The sequence below is a fragment of the Tachyglossus aculeatus genome, chromosome 4, assembly GCF_015852505.1.
Source record: "Tachyglossus aculeatus isolate mTacAcu1 chromosome 4, mTacAcu1.pri, whole genome shotgun sequence".
Lineage (NCBI taxonomy): Eukaryota > Metazoa > Chordata > Mammalia > Monotremata > Tachyglossidae > Tachyglossus > Tachyglossus aculeatus.
The window spans coordinates 48,678,516-48,704,415 of record NC_052069.1 but is presented as its reverse complement, the minus strand read 5'-3'; the positions used below and the strand labels follow the sequence as shown (position 1 = coordinate 48,704,415).

Genomic DNA, 25,900 nt, shown 5'->3' with positions numbered 1-25,900 from the left:
GAGAACAGAAGGGGACCAAGCACTGAACCTTGGGGAACTCCCACAGTAAGAGGATGGGAGGGGGAGGAGGAGCCTGCAAAAGAGACTGAGAAAGAATGACCGGAGAGATAAGAGGAGAACCAGGAGAGGACGGAGTCTGTGAAGCCAAGGTCAGATAACGTGTTGAGGAGAAGGGGGTGGTCCACAGTGTCAAAGGCAGCTGAGAGGTCGAGGAGGATTAGGACAGAGTATGAGCCGTTGGATTTGGCAAGCAGGAGGTCATTGTCATTGTCATTGTCCCACTTGGAGCTCACAGTCTTCATCCCCATTTTACAGATGAGGTGACTGAGGCTCAGAGAAGTTAAGTGACTTGCCCAAGGTCACCCAGCAGACATGTGGCGGAGCCGGGATTCAAACCCTTGACCTCTGACTCCAAAGCCTGGGCTCTTTCCACTGAGCCACGCCACTACTAAGTGCTTAGTACAATGCTCTGCACACAGTAAGTGCTCAGTAAATAGGATTGATTGAATGATTGCACTTCCCACCACCTTAGCCTGAGCCGGGGCAGGGGTGGGGATGGGCCCATCTAAAAGCAGATGTCCCCTCCTCTCCCCCCACCTTGCTGGAAGGGACGTGGCCGAAGCACAACTCATTATGGAAGGCTAAACAAAGCTTCCTTTTAATCAATCAATTGTATTTACTGAGTGCTTACTGTGTGCAGAGCACTGTACTAAGTGCTTGGGAAGTACTAGTTGGCAACATATAGAGACAGTCCCTACCCAGCAGTGGGCTCACAGTCTAAAAGGGGGAGACAGAGAACAAAACCAAACATACTAACAAAATAAAATAAATAGAATAGATATGTACGAGTAAAATAAATAAATAAATAAATAACTTTTAAATAACAAAGACGGCCGCCCAACCAATAGCAAATAAATAAATAACTTTCAAATAACAAAGATGGCCACCCAATCAATAGCAGTTTTCTCCCAACTGTCAAGGTAATTGTCACTGAACATTACTCTCTTTATTTATTTATTTATCTTACTTGTACATATCTATTCTATTTTATTTTGTTAATATCATCATCATCATCATCAATCGTATTTATTGAGCGCTTACTGTGTGCAGAGCACTGTACTAAGCGCTTGGGAAGTACAAATTGGCAACATATAGAGACAGTCCCTACCCAACAGTGGGCTCACAGTCTAAAAGGGGGAGACAAAACCAAATATACTAACAAAATAAAATAAATAGAATAGATGTGTACAACTAAAATAAATAAATAAATAGAGTAATAAATATGTACAAACATATATACATATATACAGGTGCTGTGGGGAAGGGAAGGAGGTAAGATGGGGGGGGATGGAGAGGGAGACGAGGGGGAGAGGAAGGAAGGGGCTCAGTCTGGGAAGGCCTCCTGGAGGAGGTGAGCTCTCAGTAGGGCCTTGAAGGGAGGAAGAGAGCTAGCTTGGCGGATGGGCAGAGGGAGGGCATTCCAGGCCCGGGGGAGGACGTGGGCCGGGGGTCGATGGCGGGACAGGCGAGAACGAGGTACGGGGAGGAGATTAGCGGCAGAGGAGCGGAGGGTGCGGGCTGGGCTGGAGAAGGAGAGAAGGGAGGGGAGGTAGGAGGGGGCGAGGGGATGGACAGCCTCGAAGCCCAGGGTGAGGAGTTTCTGCCTGATGTGCAGATTGATTGGTAGCCACTGGAGATTTTTGAGGAGGGGAGTAATATGACCAGAACGTTTCTGGACAAAGATAATTTGGGCAGCAGCATGAAGTATGGATTGAAGTGGGGAGAGCCACGAGGATGGGAGATCAGAGAGAAGGCTGGTGCAGTAGTCCAGACGGGATAGGATGAGAGCTTGAATGAGCAGGGTAGCGGTTGGGATGGAGAGGAAAGGGCGGATCTTGGCAATGTTGCTAATGTTGATTGATTGATTATCTTAGCATGACCTTAGCATTCAGTCCATGTTTGACCCCTCCTCAAGAACCTCCAGTGGTTACCCATCCACCTCTGCATCCAACAGAAACTCATTCATTCACTCAATCATATTTATTGCACACTTACTGTGTGCAGAGCACTGTATTAAGCGCTTGGGAAGTACAAGTTGGCAACATATAGAGACGGTCCCAACTCCTCAGCATTGTCCAGGGGAAGCAGCATGGCTCAGTGGAAAGAGCATGGGCTTTGGAGTCAGAGGTCATGGGTTCTAATCCCAGCTCCGCCAGCTGTCTGCTGTGCGACTTTGGGCAAGTCACTTCACTTCTCTGTGCCTCAGTTACCTCATCTGTAAAATGGGGATGAAGACTGTGAGCCCCCCGTGGGACAACTTGATCACTTTGTAACCTCCCCAGCGCGCAGAACAGTGTTTTGCACATAGTAAGCACTTTATAAGTGATTAGTGCACTGCTAAGTGCTTAGCACAGTGCTCTGCACACAGTAAGTGCTCAATAAATATGATTGATTGATTGATATTCTTCACAAAAGCCCTCCACCAGGGTCTGGGTGGCTCCTCAGCTCTCTCTTCTTGCCCCTTTTGTACAGATTTATTACTCTATTTTACTTGTACATATTTACTATTCTATTTATTTTGTTTTGTTAATATATTTTGTTTTGTTGTCTGTCTCCCCCCTCTAGACTGTGAGCCTGTTGTTGGGTAGGGACTGTATATGTTGCCAACTTGTACTTTCCAAGTGCTTAGTACAGTGCTCTGCACACAGTAAGCGCTCAATAAATTTGATTGAATGAATGAATGAATTCTCCTAGACCTCATCATGAGCAGAGAATGTGTCTTTTATTATAATAATAATAATAATAATGGCATTTATTAAGCACTTTCTGTGTGCAAAGCACTGTTCTAAGCACTGGGGAGGTCACAAGGTGATCAGGTTGTCCCATGGGGGGCTCCCAGTCCTAATTCCCATTTTACAGTTGAGGTAACTGAGGCCCAGAGAATTGAAGTGACTTGCCCAAAGTCACACAGCTGACAAGTGGTGGAGCCGGGATTTGAACCCATGATCTCTGACTCCAAAGCCTGGGCTCTTTCCACTGAGCCACGCTGCTTCTCTCTATTATATTGTACTCTCCCAAGCGCTTAGTACAGTGCTCTGCACACAATAAGCGCTCAATAAATATGACTGAATGAATGAATTCAGCTCCTGATTTGCAAACTCAATCAAGTGTATTTATTGAGCGCAAATTGTGTGCAGAGCCCTCTAACAGGAGTTTGGGAGAGTATAATATCGCATATAATATATTCATTCAATCGTATTTACTGAGTGCTTACAGTGTAATACAGCGTGGCTCAGTGGAAAGAGCCCAGGCTTTGGAGTCAGAGGTCAGGGGTTCAAATCCCGACTCTGCCAGTTGCCAGCTGTGTGACTTTGGGCAAATCACTTCACTTCTCTGGGCCTCAGTTCCCTCATCTGTAAAATGGGGATGAAGACTGTGAGCCCCACGTGGGACAACCTGATCACCTTGTAACCTCCCCAGTGTTTAGAATAGTGCTTTGCACATGGTAAGCGCTTAATAAATGCTATCATTAATAATAATTAATTATTAACAACAATAATAATCAATAATATATCTTAATAATACATACCATATATAATTGTCGCTATTAATAATTATATTTTTATTAGCAATAATAGTTATTAATAATATATCATATAAAATATATCAATAATATATATCTTGTATGTATAAATGTCATTAATAATAATGATAATGGCATTTATATATATATATATATATAAACTCTTCTTGGTCTCTAAGATCCTTGTGAGCAGGGATCATGTCTACCAACTCTGTCATATTGTGCTCTCCCAAACACTTAGCCCAGTGCTCTGTACACAGTAAGTGCTCAGTAAACATGACTGATTGATTGTCCAGATCTAAAAACATAAGACCGGCAGGTGTCTGATTTAACCGTCACAGAACCAGCCTTTTGAGAAGACCGCATTCTGTGTAGTTCCTTGACAGAATTATTTTGGGGGGGGATTTTTTATGGTATTTGTTAAGCACTCATTATGTGTCAGATACTGTGCTAAGCAATGGGGTGATACAAGCTAATCAGGTTGAACACGATCCCTGTCCCACAAGGGGCTCCCAGACTGAGCCCCTTCCTTCGTCTCCCCCTCGTCCCCCTCTCCATCCCCCCCATCTTACCTCCTTCCCTTCCCCACAGCACCTGTATATATGTATATATGTTTATACATATTTATTACTCTATTTATTTATTTATTTTACTTGTACATATCTATTCTATTTATTTTATTTTGTTAGTATGTTTGGTTTTGTTCTCTGTCTCCCCCTTTTAGACTGTGAGCCCACTGTTGGGTAGGGACTGTCTCTATATGTTGCCAATTTGTACTTCCCAAGCTCTTAGTACAGTGCTCTGCACATAGTAAGCGCTCAATAAATACGATTGATGATGATGATGATATGTTTGTACATATTTATTACTCTATTTATTTATTTTACTTGTACATATCTGTACTTAGTACAGTGCTCTGCACACAGTAAGCGCTCAATAAATACGATTGATGATGATGATGATGATGAACTATAACAGATGAGGCAACTGAGGCGCAGAGAAGTTAAGCAACTTGCCTGAGGTCACACAGCAGACAACTGGCAGAGATCAGATTCTTCTTCTTAATGGCTTTTGCTAAGCACCCACTGTGTGCCAGGCACTTTACTAAGAGCTTGGGTACATACAAGATATTGGGTCGGACACAATCCCCGACCCATATAGACTCACAATACTCATTCATTCATTTAATTATATTTATTGAGCACTTACTGTACTAAGCACTTGGGAGAGTACACTACAGCAATAAACAGACACACCCCCTGCGCCCATTGAGCTTACAGTAATAATCACCATTTGACAGATGAGGTAACTGAGGCCCTGAGAAGTGAAATGACTTGCCCTGGGGTCACACAGTCAACAAGTGGTGGAGCAGCGCTTAGAACAGTGCTCTGCACATAGTAAGCGCTTAATAAATGCCATCATTATTAGAACCCAGGCCCTACAAGGTGGGAATTAATCCGTGGCATTTATTGAGCAGCATGGTGTTTTCATTCATTCAATCACATTTATTGAGCACTTACTGTGTGCAGAGCAATCAATCAATCAATCAATCGTATTTATTGAACACTTGCTGTGTGCAGAGCACTGTACTAAGTGCTTGGAAAGTACAATTCGGCAACAGATAGAGACAGTCTCTACCCAACAATGGGCTCACAATATGGCGTAGTGGATAGAGTACAGCCTGGAAGTCAGAAGGTCATGGGTTCTAATTCCGGCTCCGTCACTTATCTATTATGTGGCCTTGGGGAAGTTATTTCACTTCTCAGTCCCTAAATGACCTCATTTGTAAAATGGGGATTGAGCCTGTGAGCACTATGTAGGACAGGGCCTGTGTCCAACCCAAGTAAGCCCTTAACAAATGCCAAAATTATTATTATTATTGTTGTTATTATTGAGTCTTCGGCAGGTATTAAGAGCTCGGGTGGGAAATACTATCGAGGAGCTTACAATTTAAGGGGTGAGACAAAAAAATACAAATAATGAAGGCAGGATATTCCCTTGCATTGTTCCAAGTGCCTAATACTTTGCGCTGCTACAACGGGTGCTCGATAAACACTGCTGCTGCTGAAGAATAGAAAATTCCCTTTTAGTTTCAATCTGCAGTGGCGTGATGACAAGGACTGTTTTATGAAGATGACAATAAAAGTCCAAAATTGGATGGAGGGGGAGAGGCAGGCTGGTCAGGGGTAGGGGGCAAAGAGCTTCCATGGAATGAACCCAAGGCTGGAGAAGGAGGGGGAGGAAAGGAGGAAAGGTTATTAGCCCTCCCTCTTTCCTCTCACACCTCTTGAAGTCCACCAAACCTAGTTTTTGCTCCAGCATCTCTAGAGCTTTCTTCATTACTACAGTTCAATCCATGCTCTCCTTGACTCAAAACCCGTTGCCTTTTCTTTTTTTCCTGAGAATCCTGGGAAGTGTAAGTGGGATGGGGTGGGATCAGGGATTGAGAAGCGGCGTGGCTCAGTGGAAACAGCGCGGGCTTTGGAGTCAGAGGTCATGGGTTCAAATCCCGGCTCTCCCAATTGTCAGCTGTGTGACTTTGGGTAAGTCACTTCACTTCTCTGCGCCTCAGTTACCTCAACTGTAAAATGGGGATTGACTGTGAGCCCCCCGTGGGACAACCTGATCACCTTGTAATCTCCCCAGTGCCTAGAACAGTGTTTTGCACATAGTAAGTGCTGAATAAATGCTATCATTATCATTATTATTAGAATGGGAGAAAGGAAGATGAAGAAGAGGGGAAAGGACTGAGTGTGAGAGACAGAGAAAGAGACAACAGTCATGTCTGTCTTGCAACCAAGTGGACATGTTAGAAACATTTTTCAGGATCCGTCCAGGAAGACACGGACAAAAGTCTTTTTTTTTATGGCATTTATTAAGCACTTTCTGTGCGCTCAGAGCCGGGGGAAGAGCTTGATCCGACTCAGTCCTTGACCCACAAGGGGTTCATAATCTCTGAGTTGGGGAGTTGGGATAAGATCCCTATTTTATCCTATTTTACAGTTGAGAAGACAGAAATGCCCAGAGGTTGTGACCTGCCCAAGGCCATGCAACAAGCCTGAAGCTGATTCTCTGCAGGGGGAAGCTATTGCAGTCTGTCCTGTCTATTCTCTCCTTTGGCTTCTTGTTCATGGTGATGATGGAGGCATCTTTGAAATCCTAGGGCTACCCCTTAGAGCTAAATATAGAGGAAAATTCCATTTAAGTACTTAAGCGGTGAAAAACACTCTCTGTCCTCCCTTAGTGCTTGTAAATCTCAGCAGAGATGGCTTCACGCCCAATAGCTTTACTATTTTTCACAGTTCTGATTTCCTCCAAAGTTTAATTGGCAGATTACCAAAGAATAGATATTGCTGTGGAAAGAGCCTGGACTTGGGAGTCAGAGGTTGTGGGTTCTAATGCTGCCTCTGCTACTTGTCAGCTGTGTGACTTTGGGCAACTCACTTCACTTCTCTGGGCCTCTGTTACCTCATCTGTAAAATAGGGATTAAGACTGTGAGCCCCACGTGGGACAACCTGATTACCTTGTATCTACCCCAGTGCTTGGCACATAGTAAGCGCTTAGCAAATACCATTATTATTATTATTAATATTATGTAGGATTCCTTCCTTCAATCGGGTAGGGACTGTCTCTATATGTTGCCAACTTGTACTTCCCAAGCGCTTAGTACAATGCTCTGCACACAGTAAGCACTCAATAAATGTGATTGATTGATTGATTGATTAATCAATGGTATTTAGTGAACCTTCAAGTAATCAATCAATAGTATTTATTGAACCCTTCCTTCAATGAATCAATCAAAAGTATTTATTAAATGCTTACTCTGTGCAAAGCCATTTATGAAGTGCTTGGGAAAGTACAGGAAAATTAGTAAACATGATCCCTGCCCTCAGGGAGCTTACTATTGTCTAAAAGGAAAGACGGGCACTAAAATGAAATACAGGTAGGAGGAAACACTGGGTTATCAAGATGTGTACGTATTTTGTGTGTGTGTGTTTTATTGGTATTGTTAAGTGCTTACTATGTGCCAGGTACTGTAATAAGCACTGGGGTAGACACAAGGTAACCAGGTTGGACACAGTCCACATCCCATGTGGCGCTCCTTGTCTTAATCCCTGTTTTACAGATGAGGTAACTGAGGCCCAGAGAAGTGAAGTGACTTGCCCAAGGTCACATAACAGACAAATAGTGGAGGCAGGATTTGAACCCGGGTCCTCTTGGCTCCCAGGCCCATGCTCTATCCATTAGAACACCCTACTAATGACCTTTATAGTGCCGAAGGCCTGTTGAGGCCTAACATTTGCACTCTTTCCCCTAGGCCACACTGCTCTACAATAATTAAGGTACTTGTTAAGTGCTTACTGTGTGCCAAACACTGTTCTAAGCACTGGGGCAAATACAAGTTAATCAGGTTGGACACAGTCCCTGTCCCACATTGGGCTCACAGTCTTAATCCCCATTTCTCTCCTTCTCCAGCCCAGCCCGCACCCTCCGCTCCTCTGCCGCTAACCTCCTCACCGTGCCTCGTTCTCGCCTGTCCCGCGGTCAAACCCCGGCCCATGTCATTCCCCTGGCCTGGAATGCCGTCCCTCCCAACATCCGCCAAGCTAGCTCTCTTCTTCCCTTCAAGGCCCTACTGAGAGCTCACCTCCTCCAGGAGGCCTTCCCACACTGAGCCCCCACCTTCCTCTCCCCCTCCTCCCCCTCCCCATCCCCCCGTCTTACCTCCTTCCCCTCCCCACAGCACCTGTATATATGTATATATGTTTGCATGTATTTATTACTCTATTTATTTATCTATTTTATTTGTACATATTTATTCTATTTATTTTATTTTGTTAATATGTTTTGTTTTGTTCTCTGTCTCCCCCTTCTAGACTGTGAGCCCACTGTTGGGTAGGGACCATCTCTATATGTTGCCAACTTGTACTTCCCAAGCTCTTAGGATAATGCTCTGCACACAGTAAGCGCTCAATAAATATGATTGAATGAATGAATTAATGAATTTTTTGCAGATGAGGTAACTGAAGCCCAGAGAAGTGAAGTGTCTTGCCCAAAGTCACATGGCAGACAAGTGGGGGAGCCGGGATTAGAACCCAAGCGTGTTTAGATTATGTGGAAATTGGAGCCATCTGCCTTCTTCATTCGTACTTTGCTCTGTTTAAGGGGACCACTTAGCTTCTCCACTGTTGTTTGGGAATCTTCGGTTTGGCTATGGAATCTTTGGCAATGATGTTGGCAACATTTGGGCTTCTAAACCATCAGTCTCACCGGTTCTTCTGGTTATCACATAGGTTTTTCCTCTCTCACCAGGATCAAGAGGGGTAAAGTGCTGCTAAAGGGCTCCTTCATCTTCCAGGAGCCTGGCACGAAGCGGTCTTCAGGGTTTGGAAATCACTTTCTGACAGTTAGCAGTTGGTGATACTACCCCTGTCAGTCTAACTGATGGTATTTATTGAGCGCCGTGTGCAGATCACTGTCCTAAACTCTTGGAAGCGTACGATACAACAGAGTTGGTAGGGGTGATTCCCTGCCCACAGGGCAGTCTATGTGGGAGAGGCAGACATTAAAATAGTCAATAATGTTGGTATTTGTCAAGTGCTTATTATGTGCCAAGCACTGTTCTAAGCACTGGGGTAGATACAAGGTAATCAGCTTGTCCCACGTGGGGTTCACAGTCTTAATCCTCATTTTACAGATGAGGGAACTGAGGCCCAGAGAACTGAAGTGACTTGCCCAAAGTCACACAGCTGACAAGTGGTGGAGCCGGGATTAGAACTCATGACCTCTGACTCCCAAGCCCGTGTTCTTTCCACTAAGCCACGCTGCTTCTCTAATGAGACGATAATAGATGAGCTAATAGATGAGCTAATAATAATGATAGCATTTATTAAGTGCTTACTATGTGCAAAGCACTATTCTAAGCACTGGGGAGGTTACAAGGTGATGAGGTTGTCCCATGGAGGGCTCACAGTCTTTAACCCCATTTTACAGGTAACTGAGGCACAGGGAAGTTAAGTGACTTGCCCAAGATCACACAGCTGGCAATTGGCAGAGCCGGGATAGATCTAATAGTTGAACTCTCAGGGCCCATAGTGACTGTAGTCTCCAGGAGACCCAACTAAGCCCCCCTTTTCCTCAGCTCCCCCTCGCCCCAACCTCCCCCCAACTCACTCCCTTTGCTCTACCTCCCTCCCCTCCCTACAGCACTTGTGTACATATGTACATATCTATAATTCTATTTATTTATACTAATGCCTGTTTTACTTGTTCTGATGTGTGCATCTAATTCTATTTATATCGATGTTATTGATGCCTGTTTACTTGTTTTGATGTCTGTCTCCCCCCTTCTAGACTGTGAGCCCGTTGTGGGTAGGGATCATCTCTCATTGTTGCTGAATTGTACTTTCCAAATGCTTAGTACAGTGCTCTGCACAAAGTAAGCACTCAATAAATACGATTGAATGAATGAATGAATGAGACCCGCAATCTTCAAAGTCCCTCTGCCTCACTGGGATCTAATCAATGGTATTTATTGTGCATTTACTATGTACAGAGCACTGTACTAAGCACTTGGGAGAGTACAATGCAATAGGATTAGTAGACACAGTCCCTGCCCATAACGAGCCTACAGTTGAACCACTGAGGCACCACTGTTTAGCTGTCAGGCCCGCCCAGTGTAGTCTAATGAATAGAGCACAGGACTGTGCTAGACTTCTATACTGTGAGCCCACTGTTGGGTAGGGACCGTCTCTATATGTTGCCAACTTGTAATTCCCAAGCGCTTAGTACAGTGCTCTGCACACAGTAAGCGCTCAATAAATACGATTGAATGAATGAATGAATGAATGACTAGGAGGCAGAAGGGACCTGGGTTCTAATGTCGACTGCCAAATGCTTGCTGTGTGACCTTGGACAAGTCACTTCACTTCTCTGTGCCTCAGTTACCTCACCTGTAAAATAGGGATTAAATAATAATAATAATAATGGCATTTATTAAGCACTTACTATGTGCAGAGCACTGTTCTAAGTGCTGGGGAGGTTACAGGGTGATCAGGTTGTCCCATGGGGGGCTCACAGTCTTAATCCCCATTTTACAGATGAAGTAACTGAGGCACAGAGAAGTGAAGTAACTTGCCCAAAGTCACACAGCTGACAATTGGTGGAGCAGGGACCTGAACACATGACCTCTGACTCCAAAGCCCGGGCTCTTTCCACTGAGCCATGCTGTTTCTCATTAAATGCCCATTCTCCCTTCTTAGACTGTGAGGCCCTTGTGGAACAGAGACTGTGTCCAAACTGATTAACCTGTAGCTACCCCAGCACTTAGAACAGTGCTTGACACATTCATTCATTCATTCATTCATTCATTCATTCTATTGTATTTATTGAGCACTTATTGTGTGCAGAGTGCAGTACTAAGAAATTGGGAAGTACAAGTTGGTGACATGTAGAGACGGTCCCTACCCAACAACGGGCTCACATAGTAAGTGCTTAAGAACTAGCTTTAAAAAAAAACTGGCCGCCAACTCTTCCCACCATACAGATTAGCTTTCCTCCCCTACTATCCGTAACCCGCCCTCTTCAATCTTCCCAAACCAACCTTCTAACTACATCTCGTTCTCAACTCTCCCACCTTGGTTCCCTCACTAGCAGCTTGGAACTCCATTTCCCACATAATAATAATAATAATAATAATAATAATAATAATAATAGCATTTATTAAGTGCTTACTATGTGCAAAGCACTGTTCTAAGTGCTGGGGAGGTTACAAGGTGATCAGATTGTCCCACGGGGGGCTCACAGTCTTAATCCCCATTTTACAGATGAGGTAACTAAGGAACAGAGAATAATAATGATAGCATTTATTAAGCGCTTACTATGTGCAAAGCACTGTTCTAAGCACTGGGGAGGTTACAAGGTGATCAGGTGGTCCCACGGAGGGCTCACAGTCTTAATCTCCATTTTACAGATGAGGTGAGGAACAGAGAAGTTAAGTGACTTGCCCAAAGTCACACAGATGACAATTACCCCTAAGGGAATGGTAATGCTTAATATTAGTACTTAATACTTACTCCATCAGACCACAGCACTTCCCATGTCCAAAGCCTTCCTGAATGCCCACCTCCTTCAAAAAGTGTTCCTCCATTAATTCTAAGTACCTCGAGTCATAGAAATAAACCCATCAGCCATCTCTGGTGCTTCTGAGCCATACTCTTCTAGACTGTGAGCCCACCATCTCTATATGTTGCCAACTTGTACTTCCCAAGCGCTTAGTACAGTGCTCTGCGCACAGTAAGCGCTCAATAAATACGATTGATTGATTGATTAAATACGATTGATTGATACTCATTTAGCGTGGCTCAATGGAAAGAGCACGGTCTTGAGAGTCAGAGGTCATGTGTTCAAATTCCGACTCTACCAATTCATTCATTCATTCATTCATTCAATCGTATTTATTGAGCGCTTACTGTGTACAGTGCACTGTACTAAGCACTTGGGAAGTGCAATTGTCAGCTGTGTGACTTTGGGCAAGTCACTTAGCTTCTCTGTGCCTCAGTTCCCTCATCTGTAAAATGGGGATGAAGACTGTGAGCCCCACATGAGACAATCTGATCACCTTGCATCCTCCCCAGCTCTTAGAACAGTGTTTTGCACATAGTAAGCGCTTAGCAAATGCCATCATCACCATTCATCCTCTGCACTGACATATATACGTTTGTTCAACTGTACATGCAATGATTTATTTTGAGTGCTCTGTAAATACTTTATGTCTGCCTCCTCCATTCGAGTGTAAGCTCCTTGTGGATAGGGGATGTGTCGCTTGCTTGTTTTGAATTTCCCAAGCATTTAGTACAGATCCTGGAACCCAGTGGGTGCTCAATAAATGCTACTACTACTACTCTTCCTAGTAGGGAGAGAGATGATGGAGTGCATCAGAGACAATGGTCAGGAGTTTCTGTTTTAGGCAGGCGAGGAATGGGCAACGGTTAAGCATGGGGAAACATGGACAGGATGATGTTGTAGAAAGACTATCTTTTGGGTTTTTTTTGGTATTTGTTAAGTGCTTACCTATGTGCCAGCCAATGTACTAAGCGCTGGCGTCACACCTGGGGCTCCCAGCCCCGATCCCAATTTTACAGATGAGGGAACTGAAACCCAGAGAATCAAAGGGACTTACCCAAGGTCACAGAGCAGATAAGTGGCAGAGCCAGGATTAGAACCCACGACCTCCTGACTCGCAGGCCCGTGCTCTATCCACCACACCATGACAACTCCAGGGCTGCCGCAGTGTCCGAATCCCGGCTGTCTCTGTGCTTTCTGCTCACCCACGGAACCTCTGTTTGTCCGCAGTGCTTGACCCTGGACAAGTTTGAAGGGTTTGAGAGCGAAATCCAGCTGATACACCGAGCCCTCTACCTGCTGGAGGAGAACAAGTTCTGGGCTGGAGTGGTGTTCCCGGACATGGACCCATGGAGCAACATGCTGCCGCCTCACATCAAGTACAAGATCCGGATGAACATAGACGCGGTGGAGAAAACCAATAAGATCAAAGACAGGTGACGACCCATTGCAGGCTGAATGGAAGATCCTTGACTAAAGGAGATAGACACCTAACTAGAATGAATTTATTTGTTGCCGACTTGTACTTTCCAAGCGCTTAGTACAGTGCTCTGCACACAGTAAGCGCTCAATAAATATGATTGATTGATTGATTGAATTTTCGTACTGTTAGTGCTTAGCGCAGTATTATCATTAGCTATTTACACCTCCGCACCCTAGACTGGAATCTGAGCCTGTGGACTAGGGGAAAGAGTTCAGGAGAACACGTTTTGAGCAAGCATGAAATAGCAGAGACTTTAAGCACGATAATAATTTTAGATTGTGAGACCACTGTTGGGTAGGGACTGTCTCTATATGTTGCCAATTTGTACTTCCCAAGCGCTTAGTACAGTGCTCTGCACACAGTAACCGCTCAATAAATATGTTTGATGATGATGAATAATAATAATGATGATGGCATTTGTTAATTTGTTAAGTGCTCACTATGTGCAAAGCACTGTTCGAAGCACTGGGGGGGATACAAGGTGATCAGGTTGTCCCATGTGGGGCTCACAGTCTTCATCCCCAATTTTCCAGATGAGGTAACTAAGGCACAGAGAACTTAAGTGACTGGCCCAAAGTCATACAGCTGACAAGTGGCGGAGCTGGGATTAGAACCCATGACCTCTGACTCCCAAGCCTAGGCTCTCTCCACTGAGCCATGCTGCTTTCCAAGCGCTTAGTACAGTGCTCTGCACACAGTAAGTGCTCAATAAATATGATTGAATGAATAAATATTAAAATAAATTACTAGGCAAGGGAAATGGCAGAGTATAAGAATATGCGCACGAGTGCCGTGGGGCTGAAGGTGAGGTGAATATCAAGTGCTCAAGGGGTAAAGATGCAAGTGCATAAGCAAAGCATATGGGAAAGGGAGTAAGGGAAATGAGGGCTCAGTTGGAGAAGCGCTCAATAAATACCACTGATTTACTGATTGACTGGAAGCTCTCTTGAGGAGATGTGATTTTAATAAGGCTTTGAAGATGGAGACAGTGGTGGTCCGCCAGACATGAATGGGGAGGAAGTTCCAGTGCTTAGAACAGTGCTTTGTACATAGTAAGCGCTTAATAAATGCCATCATTATTATTCCAGGCCAAAGGCAGGATGGGGGAAAGGGATGAGAGGTGAAACAGGTGAGATCGCGATACACTGAGTAGGTTGGCGTTAGGAAAGCAAAGTGTGCGGGCTGGGCTGTAGTAGAAAATCTGTGTGGTAAGATAGGAGGGCACCTCTCAGGGTCACACCTGGAGAATTTCTAGTCCTCTACCAGGCTCGACTTTGGGAAGGAGAGTCAAGCAGAGGCATACCCATTCCATTTCTAGCTTGGCCAGTGGCTAGCGAGTGGAAAGCAATCTGCTACAAGTCAAAACTCACCTGTGCTCATAGTAAGCGCTTAACACATACCATCAAAAAAAAACCCCAGCAGCACGGGAGAGAGTCAAGGGTGGAGACACAGGTTTACCGCGTGGAAGGATTTCCGTATTTTGACCAAGAAAATTCTATGGATCCACTACCAGAACGATTGCAGGCGGAGGTGGGGCGTTCTGGGAGAGATGTTTTCCCTGGTGTCGCTATGTGTCGGACACGACTCAACAGCGTAAGACAACAACAACAACAAGATAGGAGGGGGTGAGCTGATTGAGTGCTTTTAATGTTAAGGAGTTTCTGTTTGAGGCAGAGATGAAAGGGGGAACCACTGGAGGTTCTTGAGGAGTGGGGAGGCGTGGACTGAATGTTTTTTTAGAAGAATGATCCTTGCATTCATTCCCAAGGCCTAAAGGAGGTGGAACTCCCAGAGGGTGAGGAAGAGGGGATTCACGGGCCTTGTTTCTCTCCCTCAGTGACTTTTTCCCTTTTGCCAGGTACTGGGATCCAGGCCCCAGAGCTGACCCAGTGGAGGATTTACGGTACATCTGGGGCGGTTTTGCCTATCTTCAGGACATGATTGAACAAGGGATTATAAGGAGCCAGACCGAGACTGAAATACCGCCCGGAATCTACCTCCAGCAGATGCCATATCCCTGCTTTGTAGATGATGCGTGAGTAAGAGCAGTTTCGTGATCCTCCTCCCTGATATCTTAATTGAGGTGCTGGGAGGGGCCTATGGGTTTTTGTGAGGCTCCCAGCCTTTCGCCTTTGATCTTGCTTGGGAGGGAGAGAAAGCTCAAGGCTGGGGGCTGGGGAGAATATTTCTGTTCAGAGATGGAGATAAGAAAGGGGGAGGAAGGGAGGGAGAAAAGTGTCAGGTACTTTTGGTGGTGAGTAATGGTGGAGATGCTTAAATCAATCCATTAATGGTATTTATTGAGCACAGCGTGGTTCAGTGGAAAGAGCCCGGGTTTTGGAGTCTGAGGTCATGGGTTCAAATCCTGACTCCACCAACTATCAGCTGTGTGACTTTGGACAAGTCAGTTCACTTCTCTGTGCCTCAGTTACCTCATCTGTAAAATGGGGATTAAAACTGTGAGCCTCCTGTGGGACAACCTGATCACCGTGTAACCTCCCCAGCACTTAGAATAGTGCTTTGCACACAGTAAGTGCTCAACAGTTACCATTATTATTATTATTATTATTATTATTATTATTATTATTATTATTATTGCATGCAGAGCCCTGGACTAATCATTTGGGGTAGTACAGTGCAATAAAACAGTAGATTGCTACAGAAGAAACATCCTGAGGAGCTGAAGCTACTGTCAAAGTTAGGCTTGGGCAGGTCATGCCTAGGGGTGCTGAGTAATTTAGAGGGGATTGGGGCCTTGGCCTAAAGCATGCTTTATTTATTTTTAATGGTATTTGTTAAGCGCTTACTTTGTGCCAGCCACTATACTAAGCACTGGTAATCAGGTCGTACACCATCCATGACCCCACTTCAGTCTATACTTCACACTGCTGCCCGGATCAACTTTGTACAGAAATACTCTGGGCATGTTACTTCCCTCCTCAAAAATCTCCGGTGGCTACCAGTCAACCTACACATCAAGCAAAAACTCCTCACTCTCGGCTTCAACGCTGTCCATCACCTCGCCCCCTCCTACGTCACCTCCCTTCTCTCCTTCTCAAGCCCAGTCTGCACCCTCCACTCCTCTGCCGCCGCTAACCTCCTCACTGTACCTTGTTCTTGCCTGTCCTGCCATCGACCCCCGGCCCACATCCTCCCCTTGGCCTGGAATGCCCTCCCTCCGCACATCCGCCAAGCTAGCTCTCTTCCTCCCTTCAAAACCCTAGTGAGAGCTCACCTCCTCCAGGAGGCCTTCCCAGACTGAGCCCCCTTTTTCCTCTCTTCCTCCCCATCCCCCCCGCCCTCCCTTCTTCCCCTCCCCACAGCACCTGTATATAATTTTGTACAGATTTATTACTCTATTTATTTTACTTGTACATATCTACTCTTCTATTTATTCTGTTAATGATGTGCATCTAGTTTTATTTCTATTTATTCCGATGACTTGACACCTGTCCACATGTTTTATTTTGTAGTCTATCTTCCCCTTCTAGATTGTGAGCCCATTGTTGGGTAGGGACCGTCTCTGTATGTTGCCAACTTGTACTTTCCAAGTGCTCAGTACAGTGCTCTGCACACAGTAAGCCAGACTGAGCTCCGAGACTGAGCCCCCTCCTTCCTCTCCTCCTCCTCCCCCTCCCCCCCTGCCCTACCTCCTTCCCCTCCCCACAGCACCTATATATATGTTTGTACAGATTTATCACTCTATTTTACTTGTACATATTTACTATTCTATTTATTTTATTTTGTTAATATGTGTTGTTTTGTTGTCTGTCTCCCCCTTCTAGACTGTGAGCCCACTGTTGGGTAGGGACCATCTCTATATGTTAACAACTTGTACTTCCCAATCGCTTAGTACAGTGCTCTGCACACAGTAAGTGCTCAATAAATACAATTGAATGAATGAATGAATATAGGGCTCACAGTCTTAATCCCCATTTTACAGATGAGGTGATCCAGGCATAGAAGAGTTAAGTGACTTGCCCAAGGTGGTGGAGCCGGGATTAGAACCCAGGTTCTTCTGATTTCCAGGCCCACACTCTACCCACTAGGCCATACTGCGAGCTTGGCATTAATCAGGCACCCATCAGAGTAGGCTTCCCCGCAAAATCGACCCTGCATCCCAAACAGGCCTGGTTTCTAGGCGCCGCTGAATAATGCAGCTCCTTCTCTAATTAACATTCCAGTGATGTGTGCTGGATGAAAAGGTAGAGGAATGTTCCCATTCTGTCCTCCCAGTGAGTCCCATGGCCCTCTGGCCAGAGTGGGTAGGTGGGAGGTCCTGACACAGGTCCAGATGGATGGTCAGCAGGGATCTGGCTGGATGGTGATACCTGGAAGGAGGGAGGAGGGGGATTTAGGGCTCTGAGCCTCTCTGGAAAGGGAGCGTGTTCTGGGAAGGAAATAGGGCAGGGAGTTTCCCAGGGAAGGAGCTAATCAATCAGTCATGTGTATTGAGCACTTACCGTGTGCCCAATCATCATCATCATCATCAATCGTATTTATTGAGCGCTTACTGTGTGCAGAGCACTGTACTAAGCGCTTGGGAAGTACAAGTTGGCAACATATAGAGACAGTCCCTACCCAACAGTGGGCTCACAGTCTAAAATAGCACACAGTGCTGTAGCAAGTGCTTGGGAGACTACATTATAACAGAGTTAGTAGACCCGTTCTCTGCCCACAATGGGAAATGTGCAATTGATCAGGTCAAGCCGGCTTTTCCTGGTGATCCGTTCATTCTCCTGAGCAGATCATTCATTCATTCATTCATTCAGTCGCATTTATTGAGCGCTTACTGTATGAAGAGCACTGTACTAAGCACTTGGGAAGTACAAGTCGGCAACATATAGAGACAGTCCCTACCCAACAATGGGCTCACAGTCTAGAAGGGGGAGACAGACAATAAAACAAAGCATGTGGACAGGTGTCATGTCATCAGAATAAATAGAAGTAAAGCTAGATGCACATCATTAACAAAATAAATAGAATAGTAAATAAGTACAAGTAAAATAGAGTAATAAAGCTGTACAAATATATATACAGGTGCTGTGGGGGGGGGGGGGAAGGAGGTAGGGTGGGGGGTGGGGAGGAGGAGAGGAAAAAGGGGGCTCAGTCTGGGAAGGCCTCCTGGAGGAGGTGAGCTCTCAGTAGGGCTTTGAAGGGAGGAAGAGAGCTAGCTTGGTGGATGTGCGGAGGGAGGGCATTCCAGGCCAAGGGAAGGACATGGGCCGGGGGTCGACGGTGGGACACGTGGGAATGAGGTACAGTGAGGAGGTTAACAGCAGCAGAGGAGCAGAGGGTGCGGGCTGGGATGGAGAAGGAGAGAAGGAAGATGAAGTAGGAGGGGGCGAGGGGATGGACAGCCTTGAAGCCGAGAGTGATGAGCTTTTGCTTGATTCGTAGGTTGACAGGCAGCCGCTGGAGATTTTTGAGGAGGGGGGTAACATGCCCAGAGTGTTTCTGCAGAAAGATAATCTGGGCAGCAGAGTGAAGTATAGACTGAAGTGGGGAGAGGCAGGAAGATGGGAGATCAGAGAGGAGGCTGATGCAGTAATCCAGTTGGGTTAGGATGAGAGATTGAACCGGCAAGGTAGCGGGTTGGATGGGGAGGAAAGGGCGGATCTTGGCAATGTTGCGGAGGTGAGACCGGCAGGTTTTGGTGACAGATTGTATGTGTGAGGTGAATGAGAGAGCAGAGTCGAGGATCAATCAATCAATCAATCATATTTATTGAGTGCTTACTGTGTGCAGAGCACTGTACTAAGCCCTTGGGAAGTACAAGTTGGCAACATATAGAGACGGTCCCTACCCAACAGTGGGCTCACAGTATAGAAGGGGGAGACAGAGAACAAAACCAAACATATTAACAAAATAAAATAAATAGAATAGATATGTACAAGTAAAATAAATAAATAAATAGAGTAATAAATATGTACAAACATATATACATATATACAGGTGCTGTGGGGAAGGGAAGGAGGTAAGGGGGAGGAGGATGACACCAAGGTTGCGGGCTAGTGAGACGGGAAGGATGGTAGTGCTGTCTACAGTGATGGGAAAGTCAGGGAGAGGGCAGGGTTTGGGAGGGAAAATAAGGAGTTCAGTCTTGGCCATCTTTGGGCCAAACGGAGGATCTCCATGGCAAACTCTCTGCCCTGGAGGATCTCCACAGGCGGTCATGGTTGAAAGTCTCCCATGTGTGGTACCACCCAGCTACTTTTCTTGGCTATCACCTCCTGGGATTTTACTAGCCCACTAAGTGTGGGAGAGGCACATGAAAACCCCCACAGAGTGGTTACAGAAGGCAAAGCACTGTATGAAGGGCTTGGGAGAACACAATACAACAGAGTTGGTAGACACAGTCCCGGCCCATAATAAGCTTACAGTCTAGAGGGACTTTAGCCACCTGCTCGGAAGAGACTACTCTTGCTGCCTCCTGGGATGCTTGCAGGAGGAAGATCGGGACTTAAAGCAGGGGGAGAGAGGGTCCTCTCCCTGGGCTGGCAGCCTCAACAGACCCTGCTTGGTAAATGCCCCCCACCATTCCCCCTAGACTCAGGGAACTTGTCTACCAATTCTGCTATATTGTAGTCTCCCAAGAGTACATTACAGTGATCTGCATACAGTAAGCACTCAAGAAATACAATTGAATGACTGACTTTTCTTCTGTTGGCTTGTAAATTGGCCTGCCCTGGTGATAGTGGCCACCAGGTTTGCTGGAAGTTGGGGTTCTAACATGACTTGCTAGCCACGATCGCTGAAGCCTCCTCTTTTGGGGGGAAAAGGGGTCTATGCAGGAAGAGCTGCTTTCTCCTACCCCCATGTCTACCCTCTTTTGTCCTATGCGCCCCACTTTCCTGTACTCCTTACTCTTCGATCCCTCCCTCCTCTTCCTCGCTTTTTCCCTGTTCTCTGCCTGTCCAGTTTCCTTATTTCCCATTTCCTCCCCCCTTTCCTCCCTTCCCCTTCTTTTTCTCCTCTCCCATTTCCTACCTTCATCTCTCCCTTCATAATAATAATGATAATGATGGCATTTGTTAAGCGCTTACTATGTACGAAGCATTGTTCTAAGCACTGGGGGGATATAAGGTGATCAAGTTGTCCCACGTGGGGCTCACAGTCTTAATCCCCATTTTACAGATGAGGTAACTGATGCTCAGAGAAGTTAAGTGACTTGCCCAAGGTCACCCAGCGGACATGTGGCGGAGCTGAGATTAGAACCCATGACCTCTTCGTCCTAAACCCGGGCTCTTTCCACTGAGCCAGGCTGCTTCATCTCCCCCATCTCCCCGCCCACCTCGTCAGCCTTCCCCCACAAACTACGTGGCCAGATGAGCGGGGCATCCTCTTCACTCCTCAGAGGGGTTTGGCAGCTCTTTGGGTTGAGGGCGCGAAGCCAGCATCCTGTGACTGTGGAGGCCGTGAAATCAGGCCTCTCCGCCATGATCTTTCTCCCTCTTTTGTCCTCGGCATCCTCTGGCTCTCTCTTCCCCCCACTGCACCGGTAGCTTCATGATCACTTTGAATCGCTGCTTCCCCATCTTCACGGTGCTGGCCTGGATCTACTCTGCCTCCATGATCGTGAAGAGCATCGTACTGGAGAAGGAGATGAGGCTGAGGGAGACCTTGAAAAACCGGGGCGTGTCCGGCGCGGCCATCTGGAGCGCGTGGTTCCTGGACAGCTTCTCTATCATGGCAACCAGCACGCTTCTCCTGACAGGACTAGTCACGGTAAGTACGACGGATCAGGGGTGGGAGAGGGGGATGACGGAAGCCTGCCCATGGAGGGGGGAAGACAGAGAGAATGACACAGTGAGGGAGGAGGGAAGTCCCGGGTGCCCCTGGGTCTGTGGATAATGAGGAATAAAGCCCACCCCTCACCCCCAAACTTGAATAATAATAATAATGATGACCTTTATTAAGCGCTTACTATGTGCAAAGCACTGTTCTAAGCGCTGGGAGGGATACAAGGTGATCAGGTTGTCCCACGCTGGCCTCACAGTCTTAATCCCCATTTTACAGATGAGGTAACTGAGGCTCAGAGAAGTTAAGTGACTTGCCCAAGGTCACACAGCAGACATGTGGTGGAGCTGGGATTCGAACCCATGACCTCTGACTCCAAAGCCCGGGCTTTTTCCGGTGAGCCATGCTGCTTCAACCCTGCTGGAGGCAGAATAGAGCCCAGGAAGGGCTTCGCTCCAATGCGGTCTCTGCTTCTAAACCCAGAAGAAAAGAGGGCGAGGAATTCCCTCCTCCCTGGATTACCTTCCTAACGGATTAGGAGGGTATTAGGAAAAGCTGCCTGGGGTGTTCTTTAATGCTAGTCATAAACAGACCAGAGTCACTTTCAGCATCCCACCACCAAAACTGCCCCCTGCCTCCTGAATTTAGAAGGGTTTCCTGGTCCCAGAGGCTGGAATTTTAGGAGCCGGGTCCTTCCCAGTAATAACAACAATAATGATTTTTGTTAAGGACTCACTATGTGCCAGGCACTGTTCTAAGCAATGAGGTAAATGCAAGATAATCGGGTCGGACACAGTCCCCGTTCCAAATAGGGCTCATAGTCTTAATCCCCATTTTACAGATGAGGGAACTGAGGCCCAGAGAAGTGAAGTGACTTGCCCAGCAGACAAGTGGAGGAGCCAGGATTAGAACCCAGGTTCTTCTGTCTCCCCGGAAAGTGCTCTATCCACCAGGCCACACTGCTTCTCATGATGATATGATGCCTGTGTAGGTTTGGCGTGCAATTCCAAGGAGCGCACAGCTCTGAGGAGTTGGAGCTGAGTGGGGAGGATAAATTTCTCCTCTCTGGTCAGGGCAGATCCATGGTTCTTTTCATCCCCATTCCACGGCCTGGCTTCTGCTCCTTCCTGACTCCTTCGGTCTTTGGACTGGGGAAGCAGGGGCTCTCTGTTGCCCAAGCCTTTTCCTTTTTAGAAGGGAAATTCCTCAGAGGGGGCTCCCCCAGCCTCCAGCCTGCTGACTCCTGGGTTCCCAAAACGGCATCTTTTGGAAATCCCTGGATGCAAAACAAAATCAGTGTGGCCTAGCGGAAAGAGCACAGGCTTGGGAGTCAGAAGGGCCTGGGTTCTAATCCCGACTCTGCTAACTGCCTGCTTTGTGACCTTGGCCAAGTCACTTCTCTGGGCCTCAGTTTCCTCAAATGTAAAATGGGGATACCTGTTCTCCCTCCTACTTAGGGTGTGGGACAGGGACTGTGTCTGACCTAATTAACCTCTACCTACTCCAGCTCCTAGAATCAATCAATCAATCAATCAATCGTATTTATTGAGCGCTTACTATGTGCAGAGCACTGTACCAAGCGCTTGGGAAGTACAAATAGAGACACATAGAGACAGTCCCTACCCAACAGTGGGCTCACAGTCTAAAAGGGGGAGACAGAGAACAGAACCAAACATACCAACAAAATAAAATAAATAGGATAGAAATGTACAAGTAAAATAAATAAATAAATAAATAGAGTAATAAATATGTACAACCATATATACATATATACAGGTGCTGTGGGGAAGGGAAGGAGGTAAGATGGGGGGATGGAGAGGGGGACGAGAGGGAGAGGAGGGAAGGGGCTCAGTCTGGGAGGGCCTCCTGGAGGAGGTGAGCTCTCAGCAGGGCCTTGAAGGGAGGAAGAGAGCTAGCTTGGCAGAGGGGCAGAGGGAGGGCATTCCAGGCCCGGGGGATGACGTGGGCCGGGGGTCGATGGTGGGACAGGCGAGAACGAGGTACAGTGAGAAGATTAGCGGTGGAGGAGCGGAGGTTGCGGGCTGGGCAGTAGAAGGAGAGAAGGGAGGTGAGGTAGGAGGGGGCGAGGTGATGGACAGCCTTGAAGCCCAGGGTGAGGAGTTTCTGCCTGATGCGCAGATTGATTGGTAGCCACTGGAGATTTTTGAGGAGGGGAGTGATATGCCCAGAGCGTTTCTGGACAAAGATAATCCGGGCAGCAGCATGAAGTATGGATTGAAGTGGAGAGAGACACGAGGATGGGAGATCAGAGAGAAGGCTGATGCAGTAGTCCAGACGGGATAGAATGAGAGCTTGAATGAGCAGGGTAGCAGTTTGGATGGAGAGGAAAGGGCGGATCTTGGCAATGTTGCGGAGCTGAGACCGGCAGGTTTTGGTGACGGCTTGGATGTGAGGGGTGAATGAGAGAGTGGAGTCGAGGATGACACCAAGTTTGCGGGCTTGTGAGACGGGAAGGATGGTAGTGCCGTCAACAGAGATGGGAAAGTCAGGGAGAGGACAAGGTTTGGGAGGGAAGACAAGGAGCTCAGTCTTCGACATGTTGAGCTTTAGGTGGCGGGCAGACATCCAGATGGAGATGTCCTGAAGGCAGGAGGAGATGCGAGCCTGGAGGGAGGGGGAGAGAGCAGGGGCAGAGATGTAGATCTGGGTGTCATCAGCGTAGAGATGATAGTTGAAGCCATGGGAGCAAATGAGGTCACCAAGGGAGTGAGTGTAGATTGAGAACAGAAGGGGACCAAGCACTGAACCTTGGGGAACCCCCACAGTAAGAGGATGGGAGGGGGAGGAGGAGCCTGCAAAAGAGACTGAGAAAGAACGACCGGAGAGATAAGAGGAGAACCAGGAGAGGACGGAGTCTGTGAAGCCAAGGTCAGATAGCGTGTTGAGGAGAAGGGGGTGGTCCACAGTGTCAAAGGCAGCTGAGAGGTCGAGGAGGATTAGGACAGAATATGAGCCGTTGGATTTGGCAAGCAGGAGGTCATTGGTGACCTTTGAGAGGGCGGTTTCCGTGGAATGAAGGGGATGGAAGCCAGACTGGAGGGGGTCGAGGAGAGAGTTGTTGTTGAGGAATTCTAGGCAGCGCGTGTAGACAACTCGTTCAAGGAGTTTGGAAAGGAATGGTAGGAGGGATATGGGACGATAACTAGAAGGTGAGGTGGGGTCAAGAGAGGGTTTTTTTAGGATGGGAGAGACATGGGCATGTTTGAAGGCAGAGGGGAAGGAACCAGTGGAGAGTGAGCGGTTGAAGATGGAAGTTAAGGAGGGGAGAAGGGATGGAGCGAGAGATTTCATAAGATGAGAGGGAATGGGGTCAGAAGCACAGGTGGCCGGAGTAGCACTTGAGAGGAGGGAGGAGAGTTCCTCTGAGGATACCACTGGGAAGGATGGGAGAGTAGCAGAGAATGTTGAGAGCCGGGGGGTTGGAGAAAGGGGGGAAGAGACTTTGGGGAGGTCGGACCTGATGGATTTAATTTTGTTAATGAAGTAGGAGGCCAGATCGTTGGGGGTGAGGGAAGGAGGAGGGGGAGGAACCGGGGGCCTGAGAAGGGAGTTGAATGTACGGAAGAGCTGGCGGGGGTGATGGGCATGGGTGTCAATAAGGGAGGAGAAATAGTTTTGTCTGGCAGAAGAGAGGGCTGAGTTAAGGCAGGAAAGGATAAACTTGAAGTGAACGAGGTTGGCATGGTGTTTAGACTTTCGCCAGCAGCGTTCGGCAGCTCGAGCATAAGAGCGAAGGAGGCGGACAGTGGCAGTGATCCAGGGCTGTGGGTTAGTGGTGCGAGAGCGGCGAAGGGAAAGGGGAGCGAGCGAGTCTAGCTGAGTAGAAAGGGTAGAGTTGAGAGCAGTAATCTGATCATCAAGACTGGGTAGAGAGGAGAGGGCGGCGAGGTGGGGTGTGAGGCGTTCCGAAAGATGGGTGGGGTCCAGAGAGCGGAGATCTCTGTGAGGGAGTAATACGGAGTTACAGGGGAAAGGAGTGTGAGTGAGGAGGCAGGTGAGAAGATTATGATCAGAGAGAGGGATCACAGAGTTGGTGAGGGTGGACACAGTGCAGCGGTAGGAGATGATGAGGTCGAGGGTATGACCAAGTTGGTGAGTGGGTGAGGTGGGGTGGAGGAAGAGGTTGGCAGCGTCAAGGAGAGATAGAAGGCGGGCGGCAGAGGAGTCGTTAGGGATATCCATATGGATATTGAAGTCTCCGAGGATCAGAGTGGGCATGGAGAAGGAGAGAAGGAAGGTGAGGAAGGGGTCAAAGTCATTAAAGAAGTTGGAAGTGGGGCCGGGAGGGCGGTAGATGACGGCTACAAGAATCTGGAGGGGGTGGTAGAGGCGAATAATGTAGAACAATGTTTGACACATGGTAAGAGCTTAACAAAGATCATAGAAAAATCCAAAACCTCTGAACATCCCTGATTGAGTCTTCCCCAGGCAGCAGACAGCTGCTGTGAATGGAATGACAGCCACATATGGCCTGAGAGCGAAGCAATTAATCAGTCGATCATTTGGCCGAGTGATTGAAACATCTTTCAGTAACATCTCTCTATTCCTCAAAACCCTCCACTGGCTTCTGTCAATCAATCAATGATATTTATTGAACACCTACTGTGTGTCGAGCACTGCACCGAGCACTTGGGAGGGTACAATACAAAGAGTAGGAAGGCAATATTCCTGTCTTCAAGGATCTTATAATCTAGTGGAGGAGCTCACAAGTGGTATGGCCTAGTGATTGATTGATTGGAATGGCGACCATATACCATCGAGATTAAAGCGTGCATATTTGGAGGCTATTGGCAGACTGGCTGGATTCAAGGTCTGAATCAGTCAATTACTAAATCAATCATATTTATTGAGCACTTTCCAAGTGCAGAGCTCTGTACTAAGTGCTCAGTAGAGTACAGTACAACAGAGATGGTTGATGTATCCTCTGCCCACGATGAGCTCGCAGTCT

General features: G+C 47.0%; 1 protein-coding gene and 1 non-coding gene across 2 annotated transcripts in view; both read left to right on the top strand.

The window, feature by feature from the left end:
• The window catches only part of ABCA4 (ATP binding cassette subfamily A member 4), a 249,212-nt gene that overhangs the window by 81,070 nt on the left and 142,242 nt on the right, over window positions 1-25,900 (top strand). Inside the window, exons 12-14 of the mRNA XM_038745065.1 lie at window positions 12,939-13,144; window positions 15,050-15,226; window positions 20,697-20,919. Coding sequence (XP_038600993.1) covers window positions 12,939-13,144; window positions 15,050-15,226; window positions 20,697-20,919 — 606 coding nt within the window. The remainder of the gene's footprint in view (window positions 1-12,938; window positions 13,145-15,049; window positions 15,227-20,696; window positions 20,920-25,900) is intronic.
• Window positions 14,414-14,551, top strand: LOC119928065. Its single transcript, XR_005451021.1, has one exon. It is a non-coding gene; the product is annotated as a small nucleolar RNA SNORA7 (small nucleolar RNA).